Source organism: Leptosomus discolor, chromosome 2, assembly GCF_034619465.1.
Source record: "Leptosomus discolor isolate bLepDis1 chromosome 2, bLepDis1.hap2, whole genome shotgun sequence".
NCBI classification, from domain to species: Eukaryota; Metazoa; Chordata; class Aves; order Leptosomiformes; family Leptosomidae; genus Leptosomus; species Leptosomus discolor.
In genome coordinates, this window is record NC_141392.1 from 29,284,040 (window position 1) to 29,297,655 (window position 13,616).

The following is a 13,616-nucleotide window of genomic DNA, read 5'->3' on the forward strand; positions in this document are numbered from 1 at the left end:
ACTGAGGATCTGCATCTCACAAGGGAAAGTAAGAACACAAAACATTTATATTCTGATTCAAATGCATCATTTGAGATCTGGAGTGGTTTTATCTACTTTAGAAAATCAACCTGTGCTCTATCTGAAACATGATTACTATAATCCTCCTTTCAGCTGTGCTTTAATCCAAATTTATTAAACAAATGCAAACCAGACATTTTACATAGACGAAATAAAGTTCTGAGACATTTACCTTATACTCAGCATTGATACGCCTGTGAGAATAATTTTATCAGGGTCTATTTTTAATCTTGTTTGGACAGGAAATCTATAAGTTGAGGATATCTCAGTAAGTGCCTTCAGGGATATTAGTATTTACTCTTATCTTTTGAAATGTAAGTAAAAGGTATTTTTTATCATGAGGCCTGCAAAGATATGGATAGTTGTTTTACCTTGTGTTTTCAGTTTTGGGGACAGATAAACTAAGAAAATACTAGTGGACATTGAGTTCTTTATGAGGTTCATAAAAGCTTTATTTTTTCTTCAGCAAATACTGCTCCAGAAACTCAGCCTGTGAGGATCCAAGAGGGTATGGCCCATGGTTGTTCTCTTGCACCTTAGATGAGAAACACAGAATGGGCAGATACAGAAAAGTGTTTAAGTGCTCAAATTTTGGTGTGAGATACAGACTGCTCAGTGAAGCACCTGGGTCCTTGATGTAGTGACAGGGAGAATGAGACATCTCAAAAGTAATACTTTTGTACTGTAGGTCAGTGTACCCAGCAGGCACCTGTGCAAGATTGGATAATGCTGGGCAGGCGTGGGGAGAGATGGTAGCACCAGAAGTCTTGCTCCTTGCAGCTGTATTTACTGCTTTCCAAAACCCTGTAGAAAGGGGGTCCTGCTTGCTACTTGTGGAGAAAGTGTTGTTTGACCATCCGTCTGATATTCTCTAGCAGCAGTGCTTGCTGCAAGTTTGGCTACAGTTTACTCCAGGTTTACTGATGTGTAGTTGGAAGCCTGGTTTGTTTTCTTGAAGGGGACTCTTGGAAACATTAAAAGGCTTTCACTTAAGTAATTAACTGTATATTTTATCTGCAACAATCATCAAGGACTATAAAAAAACCAGTGATTCAGAAGTTAAGATCTGTAGCCTGTAAACAGTCAGCACTTGATGGTGTGGCTGTTTGATATTATCAGATTTATGATATACATAGGCTATTATTTAGTTGTGTTGTGATAGTAATTAGATAGCTTACCAAGAGACCATTGTTTTATGCTACACAAACATAGCAAGATCCAATCCCTATACTATAGGGCTTGCAATTTTCAAGAAAAATGTTTCAGACCTAGGCTTCTGGTTTTCATGGAAATTCTGTGCTTAATTCCCTGCCCTGACAGAAGGGTCATGTTGTGGGAAAGAGAAGTAGTAAGTGAACTAAGGTCACACAGCAGGTCAGTGGAGAACTGGGGCTCGGGAATCCTGATCCAAGGTCTGGGTGACTGAAGAGCTCCAGTACAGCACGAGAGGTCTTTTGCATGCCCAAGTTTCATTGAATGGCTGGAAAAATCTAGGTCATTGTCATGTGGAGCAGTGGCTTGATCCATCTTTTGCCATTAGATGAGTCCCTTAAGCAGAAGGATTACAAAATTATGGAAATACATTTTGAGCCAAGCATTATCATGTGTGACTGCTGAAAAGTCTGAATCTAGAACAGCAGAATATGGGAAATAAAAATCAGACATGATTGGGAATCTTACTGGGAATGTTGCAGCAACATGGTCTGATGGTGAGTGCTTTTTTTTGCCATACAAGAAGACAAATTGCAGAAAAAGTAATTTGATTATAATAGAGTCAAGGCTGGGGTGGAACATCACCATGAGTACAGCTTATATAGACACCTTTCTGAAAACAATATTTTTTTAGTATATCAAGAGCTTTTTGATAAATGGGGACACAATAAATGAAAAAAAATTGCCTGCCTTTTATCATGTGAGTAATCTTTCTGGGAAATGCAAGAGACACTAATTTTGATTGGTAGCGAGCTGCGTTTTTATGTGAAACAGAACTCCGAGGGTTGTAAAACTAGTAAATCTGAAGTGTCTGGCAACAAGTAGGTTTCATGAGGGACGAGTGCTAGGGTGAAGACAGGAAAATAGAACTTATGGTGAAAGATGGGCAGAGCAGTGCATGCTGGAAACTCATGCATAGTGGTGTTGGCTCAGACTGAGCTGCAGCAACTTTACGCTTTCTTTCTCAGCTACCCTGCCTGTAAAATTTTAAAAAAAAAAAAAAAAAAAAAAAAAAAAAAGAAAAAAGAAAAGAAAAATCAGTTCTTTGCTACTTGGATGGAAGACTGCAGTGTGGCAGTCCTTAAAACCTGTAAATCTCATGTGAGTCCCTGAAATGTCATCCGGAAGTGGTAGACATCCTTCAGTAATTAATGTGTCCAGGGAAAAGGACACGTTATTTGTTATCCCAAACACCACCTATCCCTTTAGCCATGCACATCTAGGAGGGCTCAAGGACATTACCCAGCTGTGGATCCAGGAACTTGCTTGCCCTCATGCCCAGTGTCAAGTCAGGATAAGACCCAACTGGAATGTGACCATTCCTTATCCCACCCAATGCTCTTGTTCCATGGCAGAGGCCAAAGAGGCACCTGTGGCTGCCCCACAGTCTCCTGCATCCCGCGTCAGGCTGGGGGAACTGCCTCAGAGTAACCCAGTGAGAACAAACTGTCATGGATGGACTTATACGCTTAAAAGCATGCTGCACGGATTGAGGGCATGGGAGTTCTTACTTGGTTTTGTAACTTAAATTCAAATTGCCCTGTATGCAAGACTCTGAAAACAGCTCTGTGTGCTCATGTGCTTTCTGCCCTGGCTGTATGCACAGGAGAGGACATGGCCTTTCAGAAAGGTACCTCAGTCTTTAATAGAGAACAAAGCAATGGTCGCTGAAACAGTAAGCAGTGCTGCAGCCTGCACACATGCTTGTAGGTTTTCAATTAAGGAAGTCAGGAAGTCCTGGATCCATTTTTTTTTTTTTGAAAAGTGATTGATTCTGCACAGTGTTATCCTGCATTTTAGCTTAATTTATGATGCGTTAATTGAGGCTGGAGGTGTGTGGAGGAAATTTCTTTTTTAATTCAACTAATCTGATTTTTTTTTTTTTTGCCTTGTCTAGTCTCTTTGGTATACCGTTCTTTCTTGATTTCTCTGTAAATCAATATCCTTCAAATCTGCTTGGCAGATACTCTGGCTACAAAATGCTCACAGCATGCATACTGTCATAGTCTAACAGAAAAATGCTTCCTAAATTCTGAATGTTAAAATGAAACGCAGTCATTTGATCCTGAAGGTGGTATTGGAAAATTACATACTTTTAACCTTTCTATAGTTTGACGCATTTAATTTTCAATAGTTTTTTGAAGTTCCGATTCACTAATGGTTTTTTATTAGGTAAGAATCACTGCTTTTATTAACGAAACAAATCTTTGTAGTTGCAAAGAAGTAGCAAAATACTAATTAGGTGCACCCTAATGTCTCAAATAACAGAAAAAGACAAATCATTAAAAATTATCATTTTTTAAAAGCCTACCTCTCTCATTTCTGATTCCTTTGGGAATAGCAAATCCTTCAGGAAGGTCTGTGGGGAGAAATGTAACAGTCTTTTATTTCTGAACAATAAATAAATTTATGACATTTGTTAAACTGACTAAAACAATGATCTATATTTTCTTTTCTATAGGAATCCTTTGTCTTTGAAAGCAACTGTCTCTTCCAAGTGGATGAATTTGGCTTTTTTCTGAGCTGGAAAAGTGAAGGAAAGGTATATTACAATTATGTCAGGAATATTTATTAGATACTATTGCACTTGGTTTATTTCTGGCTAGTTTTTAAAAATCTAAAATACTGTGTTAGTTTATTTACAAAGCTAGCCTTAGTCCTAGTCTTTTAGAATTGACAGAAGTGAAGTAATTAAGAGGGAATTAACTCATATGAAAGGGAAATATATTGTTTAGTGTTAATTAACAGTGTTTGCAAATAAGATTCATATATTTTTGCTGCAATTCGAATGGAGTGATGTATTAGCAGACCTTTAACTTGTACCTTTTTTTGCCATTTCAGGAAGGACAGGTCTTAGAATGTTCCCTGATCAACAGTGTTCGTTTTGGAGCTGTACCAAAGGTACTCTATAGTTAGTTTATACTCTTCATTTAAGCAAAGAATACTTAAACTTGAAAGTGAAATGCAGGATGAAGTTCATTTCTTTAAAAAATACCAGCAGTACAGATTTTATTTTGCAATCACAGTCTAAAATTTTAAGTTTTACAGTCAAGTAATTTGGTGTGATTGCAGTGGGAAGATTGTCTTCTGGTCTTTCTGATGCAGTACAGTGCTCAGCTGTCAGGATGCATAAAAGCTGAACAACAGACATTAAGAGCATATATTAGGAGTTTTTGAATATTTTGTAACAGTGTATTGTGATACTTGTTTTAGGTATCTGGAAAAAATGTTTTGTATTCCAAATTTGGTTCCTATCTGTTTAAAATTTGTTGTATCTTCTTGTTCCATTGACATAAAATGTAGCAAGTTTTGTCTGCATCCTTCTTTGTACAGTTAGATGGTCAGAGAAGGTATCTGGTCACTCTCTGCAATTTTGAAGAATATCAACAGAAGTACTAGCTAGGACTTTTGGAGAAACGCAAAACTTTGAAAATATTTTCAGTCGTATTCTTCAGAAGGAATGTGTAGAATTTTTCTGAAGTTAATTGTGGGCCTCCCTCCTCCAGGCCTTTAGTTCAGAAGATTTGTTGTGAAGCAAGATACCCGTTAACAGCTCTGCATTTCCACTTTCATGTGTTAAGTGTTTCTGTGTTAACTGCAGATAACTATCTCTTAGTAGTTCTCTTGGGAATCCATAGACTAAAATTTTCCCCATAGAGAAGGGGCATGAGAAGTGGTGGTGCAGACAACACCATGCTTCGTGTGCTGACAACCATACCAATATGCTTCAGACTTCACCTCTGTGTTTACATAGGTAATTTGCTCTTTATGCCCACTAAATCTGTAGCCCTTGACCTGCAGCAGAGTTACTAGCTTGTACAACGTGTTGATAAGAAACAGCCAAAAAGTCACACAGATCATAACTCTCAGTAAGTGTGGACTTAACTAGCTTGGAATATTTTATGTAGAGATTAATACTGTTCCTCTATTTCCAGTCCTTGGAGCAATTTGTTTTGCTTCTTCATGGTGAAAATACATGTAATTTCTAGTTTAACTTTCTAAAATATATTTAAAATACTTCATTTACTTCTGAGTTCTCAGAATTGTGCTCCTAATTGTTACAATATGTTATTTTTCATGTTTATGCACAATAATTCTAAGTGAAAGCACTCATTTAAGATGATTGGCAAAGGTTTAACAGTGTTAATGTATGTAGAGATGGAAATGCATCTTTACCATAGCGCATTGCATAACAGAAGTGTTGCAAATGTAACAAGTTATTTATTCTGTTTAACAGGATCCCAAAATACTAACTGCACTTGAGGCTGTTGGAAAATCAGAAAATGAGTTGGAAGGACGAATAGTGTGTGTCTGCAGTGGTACAGATCTGGTGAACATCAGCTTCACTTTCATGGTAGCGGAAAACACAGAAATAGCCAAGGTATTTCACAATTAAACAGTGTGGGGGAGTTAAAAACAAAACAAAACCAAACAAAAAAACAAACACAAAACAACAACCACCAAAACAAAACAAAACAAAAACCAAAACAGGAGAGCTCCTCAGCAATACTTGATTGTTTTTCCTAAATCAGCCTGCTTGGCAGACTGAACCTGTTTTAATGTCTGCTGCCACACTGCAAAAGGACAGCAAACATCCATTCGGAGCATTCTATAATACATCTGTATGCCATGATGAAAGGAAATAGTGACTTTATCGGCCTCTGCATGCATGGTGATTTATGCTAAGTAGACACAGAGCATTAAATATAGGACACAGCATTCCCTCAGCTGTTTAGTATCTCTGTGTGGGGCTTGTACAGCAGACTATGTGACAATTATGCAGTGGATCTGTAGCACACAGGGATCCTAAAGGGTAGTGCAGTTACTTTCATTTTCCTTTGGTGGGTGGAGCTCAGCCCTCCAAAATTTTGTTCAGCAATTACCTAATTGTATTGTGTTCATATTATTTGAAAAGACAAAAGCAGGAAAGAAAATTCTCTACAGTTAAGGGGATTCTAGTGAAACCAGGTTCTTTTCTGTTTCCCGTTGACATGGAACAGTCTTAAGGAAACAATGGTGCTTTTTTACACGTCATCTTTCCTGAAAGCTTAAGATTGCAGTTCACAATGCAAGTTGTGTGGCTCCACCAAGTCCTGGTACTTGATCTGTCTGCTGTAAACTGCTCTGAGAAACTTGATCCAGAGTACTGATAGTATGCTACTAGCTTAGATCCAGAGATTCAAGGGATTTTAAAAATACATGGTTTTGGTTTTCTTTTTGGTTTGTATGTAATTATGGTGTATTGTAATCTGTTTTGCCTGTGAGATAAACGTTGAATAGCGATCAGTGACACACACCTGCTAAACCCCCTCCTTTAAAATTGAGTATCTTTTTGCTGAATGCAACATCACTAAATCCCTTGGCAGCCCTGGTTGATTTTTCATTGCTTTGAATTCATACTACTTTAAACGCTGGCAGTACGGAGTAAACTCCGTGATAGCAGAAATACTTGCATAACTTACATGGGTACACTAAATTGATTTTACTGCATGTATTTTCAGCAGGCTTTCAGGGAAATAATGTGCCACAGTTATGTTTTGAAAACATTTAAGAAGCAAAGAAAAGGAGATGCTGGCAGCGTTCACTTTTATACTTAATCCAACAGTGTTTCTGATTTACTCTGAAAACATAAAGTTGGAGTTAAGGTTTTTAGCCACCTTGGATCTCAATAAACTGTGTTAGACTAATTGGTTTGTGAGGACTATGTTGGTCAGTTACGTAGACTGTCAAAACAGGTGAGCTACTTATACTGTCTAAAAGATTTACTGATTCATTAACTGCCAAGATGCTTAGCAAAAATGGTGTGTCATGATGCAGTCAGCTTGTGGGTAGGCTCTGAGAGGTGCATAAGTGTGGGAGTCCTGCATTTGGGAGTCTTTCTACCAAAATGTATATCCAGAACTTGTCAACAATGGTGATCCACCTGATCTGTTTGAGGCACAAGGGAGAGGGTAAAGTAGATCAAGCCAAAACCAAAGTAGAGCTTTCTAAGTTGCCTTCGCTAGCGATATGGACATATGGGAAGTAATTTAGCCTATACTGTATTGGTCTTTTATATATGGTTAGTACATCAACTTGCTACTATACTTCTGTGCTGAAACACAATTTTCTAAGAGTTACCTGCACATAGAGCTGTTCCTGCTTAATTCTTCCTGTTTTGTTCATGAAAAGACATCTTTATTCTGGGACACAGTTAATCTTTTCTAGAAGTGAGTTTTTGCATGGCATTAAGTAGCTGTGCAGCTACTAAATGCAGTTTAGAATAGGCCTTGGTTTAATTCATGTTCAAAAGTAAGCCACCGTTGTGAAATGACAGAGGTAAGAGTTTGGAGAAAGAGGGGCAATGATTGTAGCTTAAGCAGCCCAGGTATGTGTAAGGGATACATCTGTAGTGGTTTCTGCTGTTTCCCTCCCTGTTGTTATGAGGAAGGTGAGCAGTACTTGCTGCAGATCTTTTGTCCCTTCCTCACATAAACCGAGGTCAGGATTGGTTAGCACCTGATTTGGATACTTTAAAACAAGGGAATTTAGTGACAGATCCAAAACCAAAAGGCCAGAACCTTTCTGCCCAGAAAGAGGGCAAAAAGGTATTCTGCTTCTGTAGATAACAATTTACAATTGGAAAAGAAGTAATTGTTACTCACTGAAGGCTGGGTTATAATAGAACTGAGTAGCCATGACAAAGAAGAAAAGTAATGCAAGTTCCTGTCTTCTTCAGGCCACCCATGGAAGGAGTGGTATCAGTGGGAAGCAGGTTCTGCCATGTCCCATAGGACAGGATGGCAGAGTATGGGGACAGTCCCTTGTGGGTGCCCCAGCTGTGGCAGGTGGGCATGCGCAGAGCTACTGCCTGCTGTGGGCAGTGGTGAACCCTCCCCTCCAGGCAGGGCTGCTCACAGGCTGTCCATTGTGATCTGTCATCATCTCTGCACCGGGGCAGCCCTGCGTTCCTCTGCTTCTTGTGGCAATGTGCTCAGCAGGTCTGTCCAAGTCATTGCTGAGCTCCAAGTATAGCTATTCCAACAACAAGAGTGTGTTTATTATCTCTCCGCTTTGTCTCCAAGCTCCAACTCTGGTATTTACATTCTATCTACTTAAATTTTATTGATGTTTTCAGCTGAGAAGTTGCTTTTCATTTCCACTCTTAAAACAATCACAAAATAGGGTGTACTCTTGCCTCTGATTGCAAGCAGCTGTCACGGTCCACTCCTAAAGCAACTCTGCTGTGGCAGAAGAGAGTGAGTCTAAAAGGTGGATTTTAAAATCTAATGTTTGGAATACTGATTAAATCAGGTTGTATAAATTAGTGTGAGCTAAAATTAAAACACACACACAGAGGTGTGAGCACATGTGTGTATTTTTCTTTTTACTTCCCTGATGACTTTCTGTGACCTAGTAATCTGATAATCTGCTTTCCTCAGTCTAAGGCCAGTGAGTATTTGGGGGTGAATTTCCTTACTGCAGAAGTGCTGTAGCGCTGATGTGAATCCTTAGCACACGGCATGCAGGCTGCCTATCCAAAGTTGGCCCAAGTCCAATAAAGCTGTGGTAGTTCAGCAGCCCAAAATCTGGAGTACTTGTCGTCTTTTCTCGTCCACTTTGGCAATGCATTAAGGAGTTTGACTTAAAAGATTAACCTAACTCAAGTCAGCTCTTTTTTACATTCTTTAATATTACTGCATATCAGGGGTAAATTTGTCCTGACAGTTGTTCTTTCCCAGATCCAGCTGTGTTGTTGGGAAGGACTGTCTCACCAGCTGATAGTTTTTTCACTTCTGCCGGAAAGTACTGTTCCCACTGCCCTGCTGGCAGAGGAACACTCCTAATTCGCTTCAAGGAAGAGCCATAGAGTTAAGCTCATGTCGCCTGTTTAGGGGCAAAGCTCACACTAGTGTTTAAGAGCCTGGCTCTGGGAAGTGCTGATGTGTACGATTCCTCCAGTGGTAAATAGAGATGGGAGCAGCCACAGGGGAGACAGGGTGAGGAGTGTGGAGAAACATGTGGATTTGATAGAAAATAGATATTTTTTACAGGTGTGTTACCAAGACAGTGAATCACATGTTGATGGCTTACCTCTGAGGCACGAGAATGGATAGCATGTGCTGAAATGCTTTATTACTCATATGCTGACAAACAACATGGAGGTAAAATGCAAGCTTTATCGTACAGCTAATGATAACTGAAGATGACTGCGGTTGAAAGGATTTCATTTTTATATTCTTAAACTTCTCAGCTTTTCAGTTGGAATAGTATTTTTCATTTTTAAATTTATTTGTTTGTCTAAAAAGGTTAGATGAACCACCATGTTTTTGGTAAGATGAAGCACTTCATGCTGATTCTTTTTGTTGCTGTTTGTACTATATGGCTCTTCTGACTTACAGAAAAGTTCTGTTTCAGTTGACCTTGATTTTTTTTTTTTCTATGAAACAAGCTATTAAATATTTGCCCAAATCATATTGCTAGGAGGGCAAAAAGAAGGTAGCAGAAGATTCCCATGGGAATATCCCACAGTCACATTGCAGAAAAGTTCTGTGTTCTCATAGCTTTGGTTTATTTTCATGTTTCAAAGCAAAACTTGCCAAGAAACCTGCAGAACAAACTTGAACAGAACTCTAGAAGTCTACTGCTGTTCTATGTCCCGTTATGTTCATATATGGCTTATGTTTCATAGCCTACATGATAAACATTTTTGAGCTGTGACTGCCTTAAGTATGTCACCGCTGCTTACATGTTCGATTAGCCTTGTGCCAACTATGTAAAACCATATTCTCTAGTGATGTCCTAGCCAGCCTTAAGTGTCTGTGATTTCCATGTGCTGCTTTTCTGCTTTTTCGTGTTCTTTCTTGGCTACACCACTGTGGAATTATCAGTAAATTGAAAACTTCAGCCTCAGTTCTTCATAGCCAGGAGGTCGATTTCACTGTTTAAAGCTCCACTGTGTTTGTCTTAGTTTGTATACAATAGCAGCTAAAGTGAGTTTACCAGCCACTTTCTGGAAAGTGCTGGAAAACTCATTCTGGGGTGGAAAGCTTTGTTGAAGGGTGGTAGCAGTCTGGACACATCAGGCAACTACCAGTACAGAGTGTTTGTGTGAGCCTCAGCTTTCCTGATGAAATACTTGCAAGTCAGAAGAGTCCTTTTTATCTTTGTAACAGAGTTTTGATAGCAATATTCTTCAAGTCTGTGCTGCAGTTGGCCAGGTAGGGGATAGGTTTTACACCATCACTAGTCTAGTTTCCCTGCTTTTACTGTCGTACCTTAGAGGTATGGTGGTTTTCATAGAACAGAAATTAGTTCTGGGACATCTGCGTTGAGGGAGGAGGGACATCTACTGGTCACAGCATCACTGAATGACGCCAAAGTACCAGGGAATCCTGCCAGGCCAGGTCTGTCTTGCTAAGAGTTGAGAAACATGGTTCTGTTCTCTGTGGGTTTCCTGAACCTTCAAGCTATCAAGCCCTTGACTCTGACAGCCTGTCATAGGCACTGAATACCAAAATCAGAGGGCAACGCCTCCTTGCCTTCCCAGCTTTCCTGGTGGTTGAATTAAGTAAAGAACAACTGTGGAAAGACTGCACTGAAAAAGCAAAGGTAAAATCTAAAGAGGTCTGGAGAATACTGATCTCATCTGTAAATAAGCTGAGGATGACCTTGTCTAGAATTTCATGAGCTGTAGGTTACAGTGATTTTTAGCCTTTCCTAATTTTTGCCTTTTTTAACCCTCCTAAATGAAAGGTCGATGGCTAAAAGAGAGCTGAGAGGTCAAACCTATATGTGTACCCTGCCACTGCTGGCTGTGTTTCATTGATGAACCCCAGCTAATGCAAGGTCACTAAGTGCCTCAGAAGTGTTTGAGTACTACAGCAAAAGCTGAGAGTGCTGCTTCGATCAATTTTTCTTGCACCTTCTCCTTACAGAGGTATTTGACAATGTTGGATCTTGTTAGAGAAAATAACAACGCAGTCTGCAGCGTACTTAGATTTTTGGCCTCTTGTGTCAGCCTAAGGGTCTGTATTTAAGGTGTACTTGTCTTTGGTTTTTGTTTCTTTTCATGGTTGTTGTTTCTCTAGGATTAGATAGCAGGACCCAGATTATATTAATCTGGAATAAACCATGGTATGTAGAGAGCCATTCAGGAGTTACATTGACAGATTAAAGGTACTGAGCCATATTTTGAAAACTGAAAAATATTTAGCACTAGCATCAGTAAGAATCAAACGTATCATGTATTTCTGTCAAAAACATTTTGTAACTTTACTTTCTGTAAGACCCAAGTGAAATGTTTTCCTGTGTGCCTCATTTCAGAATTTAATCTTGTTCTAGGATTTTCCTTCTTTGGAGAGGTAGTGATTTGGAAATGCTGAGTGTGAAAGAAGAGAATTGGTGATCTTTATCCCTGTTTCCTTACATAGGTTTGCAGGTCTTTCAGCTTCATCTGTAAAATAAGGAGTGCTGTCACAGCATGCAAGCAAAGCTGTTGCTATATTCTTCGTAGCATGTTAGCTGAGAAAAATCGGAGCGCTTTTGTCATCCCTCCCACAAGGTCATCAGACAAGTGTACATTAAATCTGGGAATGGTTTGTTGTCAGGAAAGCAATATATTGCCAGCTGGACATTTGTCAGAGTATTCAGGCTTTGGATATTTTGTGAATATCTGTGCACTGGATCACAGTGCCTTAAACGTGATTATGAAGATAGTCGTTAGTTGGAGATTATTCTGGCTCAGAAGGACAAGGAGTTTTAATGTGTTGCACTAAGCCTGTGGATGAGGAAATTTTTTCATCTTGTGTCATTTTGCTTCTATATAATATGTTTGTGATCTAGAAGCATTTTTTTTTCTTCAGCTCTCAGCTCTCTTATTCCTCGTTAATTTGGGGCCAGCTGGTAACTGCGGGGAGTATCTGATGAAACGCTCCAGAAACTGTTTTAGCCCCAAAGTGAAGTACAAGCAGCCAGATGCTACATTGTAGTGCAGCTGTGTGGTGTGGAAGAGATAGGCAAATGTATCTCTTCAACTGCCATGTTTTGCCCAGGGGACATCATGCCAATGTAAAGATGATTTATAGATGGGCAGAGACTCTTAGGTTACTCTCTTGCTTGCTGCCAGCAGAGATGTGATGCTTTTTGTAGCTTATCAGTGTTTAGCTGTGGTTTTGCGCTCTTTTGGTGTACAAGAATGCTATTCCTGATTTGGCATCTCTATCAGGAAAGCACATTATCATTGAAAAAAAGATTAGGGAGTCCTCTAAAGTGAGAATCATAAGGACGACTTCTGTGAAGAAATTACTTGGTAAGTGGTTAGTATATTGGTTTCTCTTGATACTTGTTTTTTTTTTTCTAGCAGTGTTCCTTTTTGGCAGCTGTTCTTGATGTACAGAAGTAACTTCAGAACTGAGTTCTGGGTAACCTTACTTTTGAATGTTAGATTTTGTTGCAGTAGTTGCAATGGTGTAGTTGCAATGCATTGCCTTCAAATCAGAATGGATCTCTGTGTGTGTATTTCCTATTGAAATGGTGACCTTGCCAGTACTGCACCAACAGTGTTTTTTAGCAGAAAAAATGGGAGTTTTGAAAAACTGAAGCTTATTTATAACATGCATTTTGCATAATTTAATTTTGTAAGGGTTTTTTGTTTGCAGTCCATATGCCATTTTACTATATGGGTCAGTGTTGAAAGATTGAGGAGCTTTTAAAGGACTACAGACTAATCCAGATCATATGAGGATAAATTTTTGTATAGCTGTGACGGTGTTAATGCAGCAATAATGCTACATTTTGCTGTTTAAAAAAACCACCAACGAACCAACCCAACAAAAATCCCCAACAAACCACAAAACCCCAAACTTTGATAGTTGCATGATGATAGTTGAATTTTGACAGCTCTAGGAAATTGAAATATACATAAGACTTATTCAGGCATTTATCCTGAAATTATCACAAGCACTATTCCTATATCACCTTAGGTGAGGGAACATTTGTAGGAAAAAAAAAAGTGTTCCCTAAGTCTGTCAATGTCTTCCAGTTATGGCGGTTCTAATAAATAATATTATCTTACCCATGAACCTTGCTTTCTTTATATCCCTAGGCAGTACATCCATGCTGTGACTACTAAGTCATGCAGTTGGGAAGAAAGAAATGGGAGGGCAGACTGTTACTGGTGGGTTGTTTTCAAGCACAAAAACACACCTAAGGAAACCCCGAATGATAGCTTTTCTTATAAGTCAGACTTCTATTTTCAAATGATTCTCAGATACACACTTATTCTATTTGTATGCATATTTTATGCAGTACTTCTTAAAAAGATAATTCAAAAAGGAATATTTAAATATTAACAAATGGCTACT

The 13,616-nt window shown here is 39.0% G+C and overlaps 1 protein-coding gene across 5 annotated transcripts in view; it reads left to right on the forward strand.

The window, feature by feature from the left end:
- PLCB4 (phospholipase C beta 4) overlaps nucleotides 1–13,616 on the forward strand; it is a 92,615-nt gene that overhangs the window by 473 nt on the left and 78,526 nt on the right. For all 5 annotated transcript variants that reach the window (XM_086460816.1, XM_009946915.2, XM_009946916.2 and 2 more), the window contains exons 2-4: nucleotides 3,734–3,814; nucleotides 4,114–4,173; nucleotides 5,510–5,653. In XM_086460816.1, coding sequence (XP_086316942.1) covers nucleotides 3,734–3,814; nucleotides 4,114–4,173; nucleotides 5,510–5,653 — 285 coding nt within the window. The remainder of the gene's footprint in view (nucleotides 1–3,733; nucleotides 3,815–4,113; nucleotides 4,174–5,509; nucleotides 5,654–13,616) is intronic.